The following is an 18856-nucleotide window of genomic DNA, read 5'->3' as shown; positions in this document are numbered from 1 at the left end:
TCTACAACCCACACAAGTGGCTCAGGTAGTGCAGCTCATCCAGGATGGCACATCAATGCGAGCTGTGGCAAGGTTTGCTGTGTCTGTCAGCGTAGTGTCCAGAGCATGGAGGCGCTACCAGGAGACAGGCCAGTACATCAGGAGACGTGGAGGAGGCCGTAGGAGGGCAACAACCCAGCAGCAGGAACGCTACCTCCGCCTTTGTGCAAGGAGGAGCAGGAGGAGCACTGCCAGAGCCCTGCAAAATGACCTCCAGCAGGCCACAAATCTGCATGTGTCTGCTCAAACGGTCAGAAACAGACTCCATGAGGGTGGTATGAGGGCCCGACGTCCACAGGTGGGGGTTGTGCTTACAGCCCAACACCGTGCAGGACGTTTGGCATTTGCCAGAGAACACCAAGATTGGCAAATTCGCCACTGGCGCCCTATGCTCTTCACAGATGAAAGCAGGTTCACACTGAGCACGTGACAGACGTGACAGAGTCTGGAGACGCCGTGGAGAACGTTCTGCTGCCTGCAACATCCTCCAGCATGACCGGTTTGGCGGTGGGTCAGTCATGGTGTGGGGTGGCATTTCTTTAGGGGGCCGCACAGCACTCCATGTGCTCGCCAGAGGTAGCCTGACTGCCATTAGGTACCGAGATGAGATCCTCAGACCCCTTGTGAGACCATATGCTGGTGCGGTTGGCCCTGGGTTCCTCCTAATGCAAGACAATGCTAGACCTCATGTTGCTGGAGTGTGTCAGCAGTTCCTGCAAGAGGAAGACATTGATGCTATGGACTGGCCCGCCCGTTCCCCAGACCTGAAACCAATTGAGCACATCTGGGACATCATGTCTTGCTCCATCCACCAACGCCACATTGCACCACAGACTGTCTATACACTGCTCAAAAAAATGAAGGGAACACTAAAATAACACATCCTAGATCTGAATGAATGAAATATTCTTATTAAATACTTTTTTCTTTACATAGTTGAATGTGCTGACAACAAAATCACACAAAAGTTATCAATGGAAATCAAATTTATCAACCCATGGAGGTCTGGATTTGGAGTCACACTCAAAATTAAAGTGGAAAACCACACTACAGGCTGATCCAACTTTGATGTAATGTCCTTAAAACAAGTCAAAATGAGGCTCAGTAGTGTGTGTGGCCTCCACGTGCCTGTATGACCTCCCTACAACGCCTGGGCATGCTCCTGATGAGGTGGCGGATGGTCTCCTGAGGGATCTCCTCCCAGACCTGGACTAAAGCATCCGCCAACTCCTGGACAGACTGTGGTGCAACGTGGCGTTGGTGGATGGAGCGAGGCATGATGTCCCAGATGTGCTCAATTGGATTCAGGTCTGGGGAACGGGCGGGCCAGTCCATAGCATCAATGCCTTCCTCTTGCAGGAACTGCTGACACACTCCAGCCACATGAGGTCTAGCATTGTCTTGCATTAGGAGGAACCCAGGGCCAACCGCACCAGCATATGGTCTCACATGGGGTCTGAGGATCTCATCTCGGTACCTAATGGCAGTCAGGCTACCTCTGGCGAGCACATGGAGGGCTGTGCGGCCCCCCAAAGAAATGCCACCCCACACCATGACTGATCCACCGCCAAACCGGTCATGCTGGAGGATGTTGCAGGCAGCAGAACGTTTTCCACGGCGTCTCCAGACTCTGTCACGTCTGTCACATGTGCTCAGTGTGAACCTGCTTTCATCTGTGAAGAGCACAGGGCGCCAGTGGCGAATTTGCCAATCTTGGTGTTCTCTGGCAAATGCCAAACGTCCTGCACGGTGTTGGGCTGTAAGCACAACCCCCACCTGTGGACGTCGGGCCCTCATACCACCCTCATGGAGTCCGTTTCTGACCGTTTGAGCAGACACATGCACATTCGTGGCCTGCTGGAGGTCATTTTGCAGGGGTCTGGCAGTGCTTCTCCTGCTCCTCCTTGCACAAAGGCAGAGGTGGCGGTCCTGCTGCTGGGTTGTTGCCCTCCTACCTTCTCCTCCACATCTCCTGATGTACTGGCCTGTCTCCTGGTAGCACCTCCATGCTCTGGACACTACGCTGACAGACACAGCAAACCTTCTTGCCACAGCTCGCATTGATGTGCCATCCTGGATGAGCTGCACTACCTGAGCCACTTGTGTGGGTTGTAGACTCCGTCTCATGCTACCACTAGAGTGAAAGCACCGCCAGCATTCAAAAGTGACCAAAACATCAGCCAGGAAGCATAGGAACTGAGAAGGGGTCTGTGGTCACCACCTGCAGAACCACTCCTTTATTGGGGGTGTCTTGCTAATTGCCTATAATTTCCACCTGTTGTCTATTCCATTTGCACAACAGCATGTGAAATGTATTGTCAATCAGTGTTGCTTCCTAAGTGGACAGTTTGATTTCACAGAAGTGTGATTGACTTGGAGTTACATTGTGTTGTTTAAGTGTTCCCTTTATTTTTTTGAGCAGTATATATATATACACATACACACACACACACACATTTGTGAGAGGATCCTCAAACCAAAGTCATGTTAGTGCCAAGGTGAATATAGGAAAACAATAACCCCTGGCTACACTCCCACCCAGTGACAGCTTGTTCATAAAACCTCCCTAACTCCACTGACATTCTAATGAGAGAGAATGTGGAAGAGCAATTGACAACTTTATTCAGCAAAAATACCTACAGGTATTATAAAAACAAAATGTCAACACAAGTGAAACTTCATTGTTCAAATGAAAAGTATTATCAAACATTGTACCTAACTAAATTACATTGACAGCCGAGATGAATTCATTCTCCATTCTCCATGGAGCTTTCCTGAGTGTCATCATTCTCTGACTTTTCATCATCTGAGAAAACAGAATCCATAAACAGAATTACAGAAGGGTAGTGGATCTCAATCACTTAAGTAATAATGCCTGAAAAGCCGGTGTTTGGAGGATATATTGGTACTGGTGTTAGGCCCGAGACGAAGTCACGGCAAAAAGTGCAGCCAGAAGCGCAAAGTAGCGGCATTTTAATTTGTTAAAGCTGTTTTCTAGGTGACATTTATTTGGAAACGTCCATAACAATGAGCTAATGGTGGCATGATTTCGCCTGGCATAGAAAATATTCTCAAATCGTCAAGACACTCCTTTAGAGGAGCTAGCCAACAACACCGCTGACACAATATCTTCAAACTGAAGCTGGAAAGACCGCAAACTGCACTTCGTTTCGTTTGACCTGTTTTCTATTGATAGTGTATACATACAAAACTACCGGTCAAAAGTAAAAACACCTACTCATTCAAAGGTTTTTATTTTTACTATTTTCTACATTGTAGAATAATAGTGAAGACATCAAAATTATGAAATAACACATATGGAATCTAGTAACCAAGAAAAGATAAAACAATTCAAAATATATTATATATTTGAGATTCTTCCAATAGCCACCCTTTGCCTTGATGACAGCTTTGCACACTCTTGGCATTCTTTAAACCAGCTTCATGAGGTAGTCACCTGGAATGTATATCAATTAACAGGTGTGCCTTGTTAAGGTCAGTCAATCCGGAAAATGTCAAGAACTTTGAAAGTTTCTTCAAGTGCAGTTGCAAAAAACATAAAGCGCTATGATGAAACTAGCTCTCATGAGACCCACCACAGGAATGGAAGTCCCAGTTACCTCTGCTGCAGATGATAAGTTCATTAGAGACACCAGCCTCAGAAATTGCAGCCCAAATAAATGCTTCAGAGTTCAAGTAACAGACGCATCTCAATATCAACTGTTCAGAGGAGAATCAGGCCTTCATGGTCAAATTGCTACAAAGAAACAACTACTAAAGGACACCAATAAGAAGAGACTTGCTTGGGCCAAGAAACACGAGCAATGGACATTAGACCGGTGGATGACCTCCGCATGTGTATTTCCCACCGTAAAGCATGGAGGAGGTGTTATGGTGTGGGGGTGCTCTGCTGGTGACACTGATTTATTTAGAATTCAAGGCACACTTAACCAGAATGATTACCACAGCGATACGCCATCCCATCTGGTGTGTGATTAGTGGGACTATCATTTGTTTTTCAACAGGACAATGACCCAACACACCTCCAGGCTGTGTTAGGGCTATTTTACTAAGGAGAGTGATGGAGTGCTGCATCAGATGACCTGGCCTCCACAATCCCCCGACCTCAACCAAATTGAGATGGTTTGGGATGAGTCAGACCGCAGAGTGAAGGAAAAGCAGCCAACAAGAGCTCAGCATGAGAGAACTCCTTCAAGACTGTTGGAAAAGCATTCCAGGTGAAGCTGGTTGAGAGAATGCCAAGAGTGTGTGAAGCTGTCATCAAGGCAAAGGGTGGCTATTTAAAGAATCTCAAAATATATTTTGATCTATTTAACACTTTTTTGGTTACTACATGATTCCATATGTGTTATTTCATAGTTTGTTTTCACCATTACTCTACAATGTATACAATAGTAAAAACAAAGAAAAACCCTTGAATGAGTAGGTGTTCAAAAACTTTTGACCGGTAGCGAACAGCCATAAAAATTATGATGCTTCGCGAATTCGACTGGCTGACAAAAGCTGCCTGCCTGCCTCATCCCGACACATTCATTACTATGGGATATCTGGAGATCGAATTTGAATATTGAAACAATGTTGCAAATGTCAGAGACAGACAGCAAGGTTCATAGAAATATCCGCTGTTGAAAACTAAATGTTAGTCTAAAATGTGAGAAGGTCTAGATGCTATTTAAAGTGGCGAGTTTATAAAGTGAATGGCTGGACTGTCGAGACAGTGGATTGCGCAGTCAGATGGAACAGAGTAAATAGCATTTTGACGTCATCGATTTAGCTGGTGGTAACTTTTGGAATAGAAACCGGCTGGAATGCAGTTAACAAATTAACATTCAGGACCAGACCCACCCCTTGTATAATGACCGACACACAGTCCAGCATACCCATAGCCCATCTTGCCATAGGAGAGCACAACGCCAACAGTCATACTTACTCTCCAGTGTCTGCTGTAGTTCCTGGATGGTACTGAGGAGCACATGGAACTGTTTCTTCCTCAACTCCAGCTGAGGGACAAACAGACAATATATTAAGACACCATACAAATCTATAATTAAATAAAATGTTATTTGTCAAATGCGCCGAAAAGTAGGTGTAGACCATACAGTGAAATGCTTACTTACAAGCGCTTAACCAACAATGCAGTTTAAATAAAAATAAGTGTTAAGTATTTACTAAAATAAACTGAAGTAAAAAACAAATATTTATTTGTTAAAGAGCAACAATAAAATAACATTAACAAGGCTATATACAGGGTGTACCGGTACAAAATCAATGTGCGGGGGCACAGATTAGTCGATAAGATAGTCAAATAAAACACACAGGAAACAGGCCTACCTTATCTTCCACATTCTCTTTGATGTGAGACAACTGCTGGAGCTCTTTGTCAAGTGCCTCCAACTGCCTGTGGTGAAAAAATATGAAAAAAAAGATCACATTTAAAATCTAAATGAATATCGGCATGTACATGTATACCTGTACATGTTGGCTGCCTCTATTAAAACGTGTAGAAAAAAGAGGCAGTACACTCACTTCAGTGTTTCATGGCGATCTGGATGTTGCTGGATGACCTTTGCCAGTGCATCATACTCTGCCAAATTAAAGGACACCAGCAACATTTAAGTCTACTCCAGTAACAGATTCCTGTATTAAAGTACTGACAAGACTAATCAAATTGTGCAAGTTAAAAAACAATAGATAATTTCCCCAAAAAGTATATAGCCATCTTGCACTTTAATACATATTTAAGTGAACCCGGGTTAACCTCACCTTGACGATTCTTTCGTATTCTCTTTGCCCTCTGGATCTCCTTTTTGCATTCTGATATTTTATCATGTGCTGACGTGATGTTTTGTTCTGAAGAGAAAGAGAATCAAATATGACAGGATTATAAGTTCTGACAGTAGAACAGTGTAATGCAGGGATGCCTAAACTCGGTCCAGGAACAAGTTCGGAACCCTTGTGTAAAGGACTGAGATGCCAGTGTTATTTCTCTCACCAATGTCTGTGTATATTTTCTCATAGTTTTCCATTTCCCGGAGGTTCATGTCATACACCAGCAAGGTCTTCCCCATTGAGAATTCACATTGTGCCAATGTACCCAACATCCTCTGGTACTGTGTGAATCTGCAAAGAGGAATACATTACAATTTCACTTTGAGATAGTTTACATAAAAGTTGATGTAAACTTCAATGAAAGTCAAACACCATTGGTCAATCTGTTAAAAATGAATCTATACTATATATATATATACAAAACTACGTGGACACCCCTTCAAATTAATGGATTTGGCTATTTGGGTCACATCCATTGATTACAGGTGTATAATATTGAGCACACAATCTCCATAGGCAAACATTGGCAGTAGAACAGCCTTACTGAAGTGCTCAGTGACTTTCAACGTAGCACTGTCATAGGATGCCACCATCCCAACAAGTCAGTTCGTCAAATTTCTGCCCTGCTACAGCTACCCCGGTAAGTGATTTTACTGTGAAGTGGAAGTGTTGCTCTGGGACCAACAACAGCGCAGCCGCGAAGTGGTAGGCCACACGAGTTCACAGAACAGGACCGCCGAGTGCTGAAGTGCGTAAAAATAGTCTGTCCTCGGTTGCAAGACTCACTACCACGTTCCAAACTGCCTCTGGAAGAAACGACAGCAAAATAACTGTTGGTCGGCAGCTTCATGAAATGGGTTTCCATGGCCGAGCAGCCACACACAAGCTGGAGTGGTGTAAAGTTCGCCGCCATGGGACTCTGGAGCAGTGGAAACGCGTTCTTTGGAGTGATGAATCATGCTTCACAATCTGGCAGTGTGACGGACAAATCTGGGATAGGCGTATACCAGGAGAACGCTGCCTGCCCCAATGCATAGTGCCACCTGTAAAAGTTAGGTGGAGGCGCAATAATAGCCAGGAGCTGTTTTTCATGGTTTGGGCTAGGCCCCCTAGTTCCAGTGAAGGGAATATCTTAACACTAGAGCATACAATGACATTCTAGACAATTCTGTGCTTCCAACTTTGTGGTAACAGTTTGGGGATGACACTCTCCTGTTTCAGCATGACAACGCCCCCATGCACAAAGCGAGGTCCATACCGAAATGGGTTGTCAAGATTGGTGTGGAAGAACTTGACTGGCCTGCACAGAAACATGACATAAAACCCTTCAAACACATTTTGGATGAATTTGAAAGCTGACTGCGTGCCAGGCCTAATCAGTTGCCGACCTCACTTATACTCTTGCGGCTGAATGGAAGCATAGAGTCCTTTATTTGGTTACAGGTGACAGTTTTAATATTCATCAAACGGTTGGCTGGACTTCACTAAAGACCCGTAGATCTCTACATTACTCCTTTTTGTTTACAAGGGCCTCCTTCAAAAACATCCGTCTTATCGAACTTTGCTGTTGAAGTGTGGAAAGAATTGCCGAACCCCTTCACAGGATTGGTTAACTCGAGGTTCCTAGGTTCTCCACCGAGCTAGGTAAATCTGCTTTAAGTTAATGCCCCATACTGCTGGAACAAAATTCTAAAAGACATTTCATCTTGATGTTCTAGTGCTGTTAGGGCAATTTAAAGTACTGATTGGGGACTTATTTTTGTGGAGGGATCTGTTTTCTTGGTGATCTGTGATGTTCTATTTGTGCTTTACATCTATCCACCCATCCATATCATGTGTATATTTGTGTTGTATTATACTGGGTGCATTTGAAAAAGAGACCTAGGTCTCAATGTGTCTTCTCTGTTAGAACAAAAGGTTAAATAAAACACAAATACATTGTCAGTCAAATCAACCTCTCCTTGAAAGCAATGATTGGTGGTAGCTAACGTTAGCTAGTAGGCTTATCACACAGGGCAGGGCAAAGCAGTCACATTTACCCTTCTTCAGGAGACCCAGTTGAATTGCACCATTTGGTAAAGCTCTTCAACAGAACATTGATACGTCTGTCGTCTCCAGCTCCATCTCCGTCAATGAGAAGACGTTTTCGAATAACTTCGTCTGTAATGGAGAAGTTAGCAATGAGCACATTGACCACCTCCAGACCAACAACCTTTGCAAGCTAACTTTAGCTTCATGGCTGCTAAACTACATTCACACTGGTTGCTCATGACAAACTCAAAAGGTCCGCCATGCACACTTATGCAAAATGATGTAGTTAGGCGCTACATATCTCGTGTGTTTCGCTATCACCACGTACTCATGAAATACTGAACACAATGATTCATTAGCTTGCATAGCTAACAAATACATGTAACGGTAACTAGCGAACGTTAGCCAGCCAAACAATGTAGCTGAGGCCTTCAATAAAATATTAAAATGTCCATTTCAAAGATGCAGAACTGTTTAAGACAGGTAGCTGCTTCATGATTAAGAAACCAATTTCAACACATTGGGAAATATCAAACAATTAACGATATTACCATCAGTTACAGCACCCATTTGCCCAGCACGAACAGTTTCTTCTTTGAATAAAACTTTATTTGTTCAAGGAAATATGCTGCGCTAAAACAACTCGGACGTGGGAACTCGGAAATCTTCGACTTCAGTGCGTTCAAGACAACTGGGAACTCGTTAAAAAAAGAACTCCGACTGTGAAAAATAGATGTGAACGTTCATCCAACTCGGAATTCCAGTCAGAAAATCTTCTTAGAGCTCAGAGCTGAAGATCACTGGCGCCATGATTTGACCTCGTTTTTTCCTCGAGTTCCCAGTTGTCTTGAAAGATCCAACAAAGACAAGATTGGAAACTCTGTGGCACCAATAAACATGGCTACTGGAAATGCCCCACCTTTATAAAAAAAAAAAGACACGGATTGGTCAAAAGGCCTCGTGTTAATTGTGACAGCATGCGACTCACATGAAACTGCCCTCTTCGTTCACCATTACGGTGCATTTATTTTGCTGAAAATTGTTACTTGGCCCCTTTGACAAGACACAAAATGGCACCAGTTTCAGATCTTTGAAACCGCGTACTGGCAGGTCAGCGACGTGCGTGCGTGCTGGTGAAGTGACGTCTGCGTCCCAGAATGCATTCTGGTAAACAGACATGGAAGCACCTGGTAAAGACCTCCACAGTCAGTGAGCATTGCATTCGTTCTTTTTTTCACGATCTTCTTACTTTAATATCTGCCACATTCAACAGATTTTCACCTATCTGCCATCATATTTGCACCCCCAACGCCCAGGACCCTTGTAAGTGCAAATACATAATGTTCCTATTAAGGCTGTTAATTACTTATGCTGTGCTTTTGCCAGCTTCATTGGAAGACATGGCCAGCTAGCTAGCTAGCAAGCTTACTTGAGCTAGCGCTAATGTTAGACACTCTTCGATTGATTGCAAATATAGCAACATTTTGGTGAGATGGGCATCTTTTACAGCTAATTTCACAGTCAGATTATATATTTTGTGTTTGAATCTGTAGTTATGTCATGAGTTATGTCATGTTATTCACTTGGTTTTAAGTGATGCAATCTGGAATCCAACATTCCCAGAGCTAACGTTAGCTAGCCAACTGTCAATTTGCCCATGGTGTCAGTCTGAGATGCAAGTACAGTCCCTAACTAATATAATACTAGTATCTAATATACTAATACCAGAACCAGTATCTGGGCAGAGGAGACGATGAATATGACGAGTTCATCGTCTCCTCTGCCCAGATACTGGTTCAACTAATACCTAGCTACCATATAACTATGTTGTTTAGCTAACTAGTTAACGTTATGTCTATGTGAAGTTAACGTGTTTAACTTCTGTTTCTGGCAAGCTATTGGCTACTTGGCCAACTCGTTTTTTTGTGCCTTATTTTAGCAGCTAACTTTAATTAATTAGTGCAAATGTAGGGTAATTAGACAAATTGTTGAACTTGTGAACATAATCGTTGAGGGATGTGCACTTCACAGTACAATGTCAATGCCACCATCAGCTGTCAGATGACAAGTGTCATTTTTTCTTTTTTCCCCTCGATGAGCCACTATTAAACATGAGTAAGTATGATGTTACTTTTAAGCTTGTCTCAATGGAGTGTAAATTATGCGATGTGCCACAATGTTGTGTGGTTCATATGGACAGTTATTTGCATGATTCTAGTGTGCGTTGGTTTTTGATTAGTGTAACTGACAAACCAAACCAAAAGTAGCCTTAAGACATTGTGTAAAACAGGCTTAATATTTTTTGTTAATGTTGCTGTAAATCTTTTTTCATTATTTTGACACAAACATGTAATTTACTCAAATAATACATTTGACCTACTAGATAGCTAATGTTCTTGATTAGTAATTGTTTTCGCTCCATGTCACCCACCATCTCAGATTGTTCTGAAATCGTTTCTGTAGTTAGAAACAGATAAGATTAGCATTCCTGCAATGTTATTTTGTTGATATATATATATATTTTTTAATCCCTTTTTGTCCCTAATTTCGTGGTATCCAATTGGTAGTTACAGTCTTGTCCCGTACAGACTCGGGAGAAGCGAAGGTCGAGAGCCGTGCGTCCTCCGAAACACTACCCAGCCAAGCTGCACTGCTTCTTGACACAATACCTGCTTAACCCAGAAGCCAGCCGCACCAATGTGTCGGCGGAAACACCATACAACTAGTGACCTTGTCAGCGTGCATGCGCCCAGCCTGCCACAGGAGTCGCTAGAGTGCAATGGGACAAAGACATCCCGGCCGGCCAAACCCTCCCCTAACCTGGACGACGCTGGGCCAATTGTGCGGCGCCCCATGGGTGTTCCGGTTGCAGCTGGCTGCAACAGAGCCTGGACTCGAACCAGGATCTCTAGTGGCACAGCTAGCATTGTGATGCAGTGCCTTAGACCACTGTGGCACTCGGGAGACCCTTGAAATATTATTTGATATCTGAGAAATTAAGCTAATTGATTGCACCCAAATTGGCAATTTTATAGGATGAATATAATATTGAATAAATATAGTACCTATCATCCTATTAGGGCCAAACTTTTTTCTACCAATGAGTAAGACATGAGGAATCCAAATAAATGGTCAAAAGCCACTCATGGACTGCCACACCCCACACCAACCCCACCCCAACAACCAGTATGTAGTGTCAGTTGGCTGACAAGTAGTGTAGAGTTGCGGCTCGGAGTATTGTTTCTTCATTCTATGTAATGTATTCTCTGTGAATTTGAAGATAGTTTTTTTCCCCCCTGTTCAGAGAAATTAGTCATTGAAGTTGTTAGGCTTATGTCCCATCCTACCTCCTGATATTACCAGGTTCTGAACCACGAGAGGATGCTGTTCCTTTTTTTAAAGAATCCTCCCCCTCAATGTTAAAGGGATAGTTGACCCCAATTACAAAATGACATATTTGTTTCCGTACTCTGTATGCAGTCTATGGACAAGGTATGACAGCAACCCATGCTTTGGATTTGTTTACCTGGCCACTGTTTCAAATGCTAACTTTTTTGCATTTGTGGCCTAAATCCAATGCAAGTCAATGGTACCTATATTAGCATTTTCAGGCTTCATATCCATCTATAAGTAAAATAATGGAGTTCCACATACATTTTTTCGATACTTTAGGATGATTTGGATATGAATGCAGATATGATCTGCATTACTGTGCAGCCGTAATCATCGACCTGGCCACATTCTTATCAGCAGACTAAACAGCAATTCGTTTCTCAAATGACTGCCTCGCCTGGTTCACCAACTACTTCTCTGATAGAGTTTAGTGTGTCAAATCGGAGGGCCTGTTGTCTGGACCTCTGGCAGTCTCTATGGGGGTGCCACAGTGTTCAATTCTCGGGCCGACTTCTCTGTATACATCAATGATGTCACTCTTGCTGCTGGTGATTCTCTGATCCACTTCTACGCAGACGACACCATTCTGTATACTTCTGGCCCTTCTTTGGACATTGTGTTAACTAACCTCCAGACGAGCTTCAATGCCATACAAATCTCCTTCTGTTGCCTCCAACTGCTCTTAAATGCAAGTAAAACTAAATGCATGCTCTTCAACCGATTGCTGCCCGCACCTGCCCGCCCATCCAGCATCACTACTCTGGACGGTTCTGACTTAGAATATGTGGACAACTACAAATACCTAGGTGTCTGGTTAGACTGTAAACTCTCCTTCCAGACTCATATTAAGCATCTCCAATCATCCAAAATTAAATCTAGAATTGGCTTCCTATTTCGCAACAAAGCATCCTTCACTCATGCTGCCAAACATACCCTCGTAAAACTGACCATCCTACCGATCCTCGGCTTCGGCGATGTCATTTACAAAATAGCCTCCAACACTCTACTCAACAAATTGGATGCAGTCCATCACAGTGCCATCCGTTTTGTCACCAACGCCCCATATACTACCCACCATTGCGACCTGTATGCTCTCGTTGGCTGGCCCTCGCTTCATACTCGTTGCCAAACCCACTAGCTCCAGGTCATCTACAAGTCTCTGCTAGGTAAAGCCCCGCCTTATCTCAGCTCACTGGTCACCATAGCAGCACCCACCCGTAGCACGCACTCCAGCAGGTATATCTCACTAGTCATCCCCAAAGCCAATTCCTCCTTTGGCCACCTTTCCTTCCAGTTCTCTGCTGCCAATGACTGGAACAAACTGCAAAAATCACTGAAGCTGGAGACTCATATCTCTCTCACTTGCTTTAAGCACCTGCTGTCAGAGCAGCTGACAGATCACTGCACCTGTACATAGCCCATCTGTAAATAACCCATCCAACTACCTCATCCCCATACTGTATTTATTTATCTTGCTCCTTTGCCCCCCAGTATCTCCACTTGCACATTCATATTCTGCACATCAATCACTCCAGTGTTTAATTGGTATATTGTAATTACTTCGCCACCATAACCTATTTATTGCCTTACCTCCCTTATCTTACCTCATTTGCGCACACTGTATATAGACTTTTTTTCTACTGTATTATTGACTGTATGTTTGTTTATTCCATGTGTAACTCTGTGTTGTTGTATGTGTCGAACTGCTTTGCTTTATTCTTGGCCAGGTCGCAGTTGTAAATGAGAACTTGTTGTCAACTAGCCTACCTGGTTAAATAAAGGTGAGAAAAAAAAGTGTGAAAATACTAATATAGGTACCATTGACTTGCATTGGATTTCTGCCACAAATGCTAAAAACCAAAGCATGGGTTGCTGTCATAACTTGTCCATAGCCTGCTTACAGGGTAAAAATATCCCTTTAACATTTGAAGGGGGGTATTTCTTAAAGGAAGCAGCACCATCTAGTGGTTAGGACATAGTAACATCAGGAGGTAGGATGGGACATAAAACGAACAACTTAAATGACTAAGGGGGAAAAAACATCACCAAATTCACTGAGAATACATTACATAGAATGAAGAAACAGTACTCTGAGCCGCAACTACTTGTCAGACATAGAGAAGTCATACTACATACTCGTTGTGGGTGTGGGAGTCCCTGGGTGGCTTTTGACATGTCTTTGGATTGCTCATGTCTAACTCATTGTTTTGAAAGAAGTTTTGTCCAAATTGGATATTTATTAAATATGACATGAATCATATGAATTAAAATTGCCAATTTGGGTGCAATCTATTAGGTTAATTTCTTAGAGATCAAATTATATTTGAATCGAAACAATATCGAATGAATGCTCATCTTCTGTTTCTCATAACCAAAATGATTTCAGAACAATCTGAGATGGTGTGTGTCAAATCCTCTTTCTTGTGCTTTTAGAGGTGGAACGACCCAAGTGACTCTCACTATTAATTTGCATGTAGACTTAATGCAGCTAATGCTAGCTAACCAGTAAATACACAAACTAACTTAGGCATTTTTTGGCTCCGGATTTCAAAGTGATTAGGCCTACTTGCTAGTTGTACAATTTGGAAAATGTGGCTTTTGATTGAACTATGCTTAACTCCTCTAATAATAATATATGCCATTTAGCGGACGCTTTTATCAAGAGTCTTAGTTATGCGTGCATACATTTTAAATGTGGGTGGCCCCGGGAATTGATCACACAACCCTGGTGGTGCAAGCGCAATGCTCTACCAACTGAGCCATACAGAACCATGAGGTAAGGTATCTCCTATCATTGCTAATGGAGCCTACACTATGTTCCTTACTATGTAGGGCTTAGCGATACGCCCTAAAAATTGTATCAATTTTTTTAAAAATAATTTAAAAAACTTTTTTTATAGACATATGGACAATTCATGATGTATATCTTAAAAAAAAAAAATTGTTTGGTTTCTCGAAATAAGCTTTGTTGCATGATTAAAGGTCAATACACTGCATCTAAAATTATACCTATACTGAATATAAGCCTCCCACATCCATAAGACTCACTAACCTGCTTTTTTCCAATAATCACTGATCTGTCAAAGAAAATGAAAGTTTTTTTAACAAATGTAACCAGAACCATGCATAATGCACATCCACTAGTAATGACCAACTTCTTGTAGCAGGCATTATAGAAAAAATGAACACAGCTCCCATAAACAATCTCTCAAGAACAAGCCCACGTGCTAGTGAGTAACCAGTTAATCTTTATATTTAATGTCTAGCCAACTTGGATCTATTTGCTTGCTAACAAGGTGGAACGGTTGAACTGTTATGAATACACCCTCCTGTCTGTCTCCAACTGTTTGAACAACAGCCTATTCCCTTTGTTTAGATATTGAAGTAAAGTGGCCTACCTGGTTAAGAAGATGCATATTTGTCAGAATGAGAACAAGTTTCCAATGTTATGCTCATTGCACATTTATAAAAAACAGACTAGACAGCTAGCACTTGACACTCTGTGGCTAAAATGCTGAGCGGTACAGGTAGCAGCGACAGAAACTGAGCATTCATTTTACACAATCATGTTAATTGATACGCTTGTTTTTTGTAGGGACTTCTCTGTTCTACTTTTTGGGAGTTGAGACATAAAAAGGGTAACTTCTCCTCTATTACAGTAAATAATGTCTCAATGTGTTTTGGTGTCCATATGACCCATTCTGTTGGACCAAACCCTCAAATGCAAATACCGAGTTTAAACCGCTTGCTGTCAGAGAGGAAGAAGTTCTCTTTCGTTGTTGTGAGTGGCAGGGGGAGGGGCTTGGTGTCTGTGTGCAACTGAGAAAGTGCACACAGCACAGAAGGAGCAAAGGAGACGAGACCAAAAAGACAGAATGCTCATTTAAAAAATGAAGAGAAACTATATTCTTGTGATACAGGCATTTGGAACATTGTGCTAAAATATACATTTCATATATGGCCCAGCCCTTCTACTACGCTTAGCCTAGTAGGCCTAGGCTAGTTGAAGTCATTATGTAGCCTAGGTCTATATTGTGTTTGTGATTTAAGGATGTGTACAGGCCTCACTAGTATGTGCAGCTGAACGAAAATGGAAGAAAACAACATTCTTCCACTCCCTCTAATCTACCTTCTCTTCCTCTGTATCTGCTGCTAAAGCCACTTTCTATCACTTCTGCCTCTATCCCTAGGAAACTCTTTTCCAACTTCTCCTCCTTCCTAATCCTCCTTCCCGTCCCTCCTCCCTCTCTGCGGACGACTTTGTCAGCCACTTTGAAAAGAAGGTTGAAGACATCCGCTTCTCATTGACTCCTATTGAGTCCACTGGTCCCACTCCCAAAGAACTACCCAACGCATTGATAGTTTTCTCTCCTCCCTTCTCTAGATCATCTCTGGAGACCTCCCATGGTCCTTTGTAGCTGAATTGGTAGAGCATGGCGCTTGTAACGCCAGGTAGTGGGTTTGATTCCCGGGACAACCCATACGTAAAATGTATGCACGCCCGACTGTAAGCCACTTTGAATAAAAGCGTCTGCTAAATAGCATTTATTATTATAATAATTTATATTATTCCTCACTTCAACTCATCCCTGACCACTGACTGCGTGCCCTCTGATTTGAAGATGGTCAGAGTCGCTCCCCTCCTCAAGAAACCAACACTCGACCCCTCTGACATCAAACTACAGACCGGTATCTTTTCTTTTCTATCCAAAACACTTGAGTGTGCTGTCTATGACTACCACTCTCGATCTTCTTGACGCTAACCAGTCAGACTTCAAGACGGCTCACTCAACGGAGACCGCTCTCCTCTGTGTCATGGAGGCTCTACACTCTGACATAGCTGACTCTCTGTTCTCGTCTTCCTAGATCTATCCGCTGCCTTCGACACCGTGAACCATCAGATCCTCCTCTCCACCTTCTCAAGGCTGGGCGTCTCATATTGGCAGGTCGCACCTACAAGGTGACGTGGAGAGGATTTGTGTCTGCACCAGGTCCTCTCATACCAGGGCTCGGTTATAGGCCCGTTCCTCTTTTCTCTATCCACCAAGTCACTCGGCTCCTTCATATCCTCACAAATGATATCTCTCCTATCACTGCTATGCAGATGACACTCAACTTATTGTCTTCTTACCCCCTTCTGACACCCAGGTGGCAACACAAATCTCTACGTGCCTGGCAGACATCTCAGTTTGGATGTCGGCCCACCACCTCAAGCTCAACCTCAACAAGACGGAGCTGCTCTTCCTCCCGGGAAGGTCTTCCCGCTCCAAGACCTCTCCATCACGGTTGACAACTCCACGGTGTCCCCCTCCCAGTGTGCCAAGATCCTTGGCGTGACCCTAGAAAACACCTGATCATTCTCTGCAAACATCAAAGTAGTGACTCGCTCCTGTAGGTTCATGCTACAACATTCATAGAGTATGAACTTTCCTCACACAGGAAGCATTGCAGGTCCTTATCCAGACACTTGTCATCTACTGTCTGGACTACTGCAACTCTTTGTTGGCTGGGCTCCCCGCTTGTGCCATCAAACCCTTGCAACTTATCCAGAATGCCGCAGCACGCCTGCTATTCAACATTCCCAAGTTGTCCCATCTCACCCCACTCCTCCGCCCACTCCACTGGCTTCCAGTCGAAGCATGGATCCACTTCAAGACCTGGTGCTTGCCTACGGAGCAGCAAGGGGAACTGCCCCTCCCTACATTCAGCTCAAACCCTACACCCCATCCCGAGCACTCATTCTGCCACCTCAGGTCTCTTGGCCCTCCCACCCCCAGCTATAGTGGAAATGAATCCAGATTATTGTCACTGTAACAAACAGGGCTCTAAATCTCAGTGTTTTAGGGCAATCCCCAATAACAACACAAAACTTGGTTGACTGAAAGTCGTCTGTTCTTTTGACCAATCGATTGGTCAAACATTTTAAACGTGTATTTTTCCAAATATAGACACACCCTATGTGTTTTCATAAAATCAAGTATATGCATTGAGTTTACGGTTTGATGAAATAAGACTAATGCCTCGAGGGCGCCAGAGATCTAGATAACCAGGAGAGAAAAAAATCTAGCCTGACCCAACTATTCTCCTGGCTTTTGCAGATTCTGCCATTACATTACTGAAGTTGCCGGTAATTGGCTACACGAGGAGTCGTCAACCTTTCTCATGTGAAATGCAAATTTATTTGACCATTTCTACCGATCGACATGCCAGTTATGGTTTTCATATGCACATTTTCGTGAAACAATTTAATTTATAATTAAGTCTTCATATCTCAAAATAATTGTCATGTGGTTATTCAAAATTATATCCAAATGAAAATGATAAACCTAAAAAGTAACTTCTATTGCCAACTATGTCAAAGTAGTCTACATAAAGCCAACAAATAAAAACATTGCAACCTGCATGTAGAAAATAACCTGATAAAAAATAAATATCCTGTAAATCACATTGGCTACACATGGGCTGTTTGCAACAAACTTTAAACATTGTATCAACTATTAACTTTGGGTCCAGCCCAAAGCTTGGCTATTTGCACAAGGGATAAGAAGCCATGCTTGACTTGGGCAAGAGCTCACCGGAGCTGTGTACTGGCACCTCAAATGTTCTACTGCTTGAGCTCCTGTTCCTCTTATAGAATATTAGCTCCAAAATATTGTGGCGCTCCTGCACCTAAATATAAACAGTACCAGCACCCAAAATGAGTACCGGAACCTATTTAAGTCCAAGTCAAGCACTGATAAGAAGTAATCAGGTAGGCCACTTTTATGACATTTCCACTGCATCAGAGCATGACATGTTTCCCTTTCACGCTGAGTGGTTATCGAAAGGGAGAGAACTGGGAAGATTTTTCAAATAATTTTCAATGGATGTAAAAACAGACTTTTGTTTGCTTGCAGTTTGAGGTGAAGAAAACATTCCTTTGAGGAGCTCCCCAGATCATTAGTGATGGTGTGTTAAGCCAATCAGAAATACTATCAGATCCCCAAATGGGTACATTTATATGTCTACATTTACGTGCAGGCCAGGTAGCCTATAATCAAATAAATGTTGATTTGTCACATGAGCCGAATACTCGTGAAATGCTTACTTACAAGCCCTTAACCAACAATGCAGTTCAAGAAATAGTTAAGAAAATATTTACTAAATAAACTAAAGTAAAAAATGTCATTAAAAGTAATAAAATAACAATAACGAGGCTATATACTTCTATAGGTCTACTTCTATGCATGTGCGTCTTAACTCAACATTTGACAGGAGTGCTCCAAACAAAAGATGACTAAATTGACAAACTCACAAATGGAATAAAATAAAACTTGTTTCTCACAAGTGTAGCATAGGTTGTGCACTCTGCAAACAATGTGTCCACTCCGACAATGATAAGGGGTTGACAAATAATAATATTGAAGGCATTAACATAAATGACCGTAACCAAAGTAAAACATTTTAGATTAGACATTTATAGGAATTAACGGTAAATGTACTACTGGTGAAATATGTAATGGGGAATTGATATACACTAACAAACAGTTTACACAATGAAGTT

The 18856-nt window shown here is 42.6% G+C and overlaps 1 protein-coding gene and 1 long non-coding RNA gene across 4 annotated transcripts; one reads left to right on the top strand and one right to left on the bottom strand.

Moving 5' to 3' along the window:
• Positions 1-2638: 2638 nt before the first annotated feature.
• On the bottom strand, positions 2639-8837 carry LOC120065711 (THO complex subunit 7 homolog). The gene is made up of 8 exons (XM_039016790.1): positions 8472-8837; positions 7929-8049; positions 6053-6180; positions 5824-5910; positions 5587-5644; positions 5392-5458; positions 4991-5060; positions 2639-2845 (listed from the first exon to the last, which is right to left on the bottom strand). The coding sequence occupies exons 1-8, from the start codon at positions 8488-8490 to the stop codon at positions 2787-2789; spliced, it is 609 nt and encodes a 202-aa protein (XP_038872718.1). The 5' UTR covers positions 8491-8837; the 3' UTR covers positions 2639-2786.
• Positions 8838-9098: 261 nt separating this feature from the next.
• LOC120065106 lies at positions 9099-18001 on the top strand. 3 transcript variants are annotated; one of them, XR_005478641.1, is made up of 4 exons: positions 9099-10035; positions 15936-16002; positions 16180-16273; positions 16462-18001. It is a non-coding gene; the product is annotated as an uncharacterized LOC120065106 (long non-coding RNA). The 3 variants fall into 3 exon arrangements; XR_005478640.1 differs by lacking the exon at positions 15936-16002 and having other exon boundaries at positions 9099-9243; XR_005478642.1 differs by lacking the exon at positions 15936-16002.
• Positions 18002-18856: the final 855 nt, after the last annotated feature.

This window comes from Salvelinus namaycush, chromosome 20 (assembly GCF_016432855.1).
Source record: "Salvelinus namaycush isolate Seneca chromosome 20, SaNama_1.0, whole genome shotgun sequence".
Taxonomy (NCBI): domain Eukaryota; kingdom Metazoa; phylum Chordata; class Actinopteri; order Salmoniformes; family Salmonidae; genus Salvelinus; species Salvelinus namaycush.
Note: the sequence above shows the minus strand (reverse complement) of the source record. Positions and strands in the feature narration are given on the sequence as shown.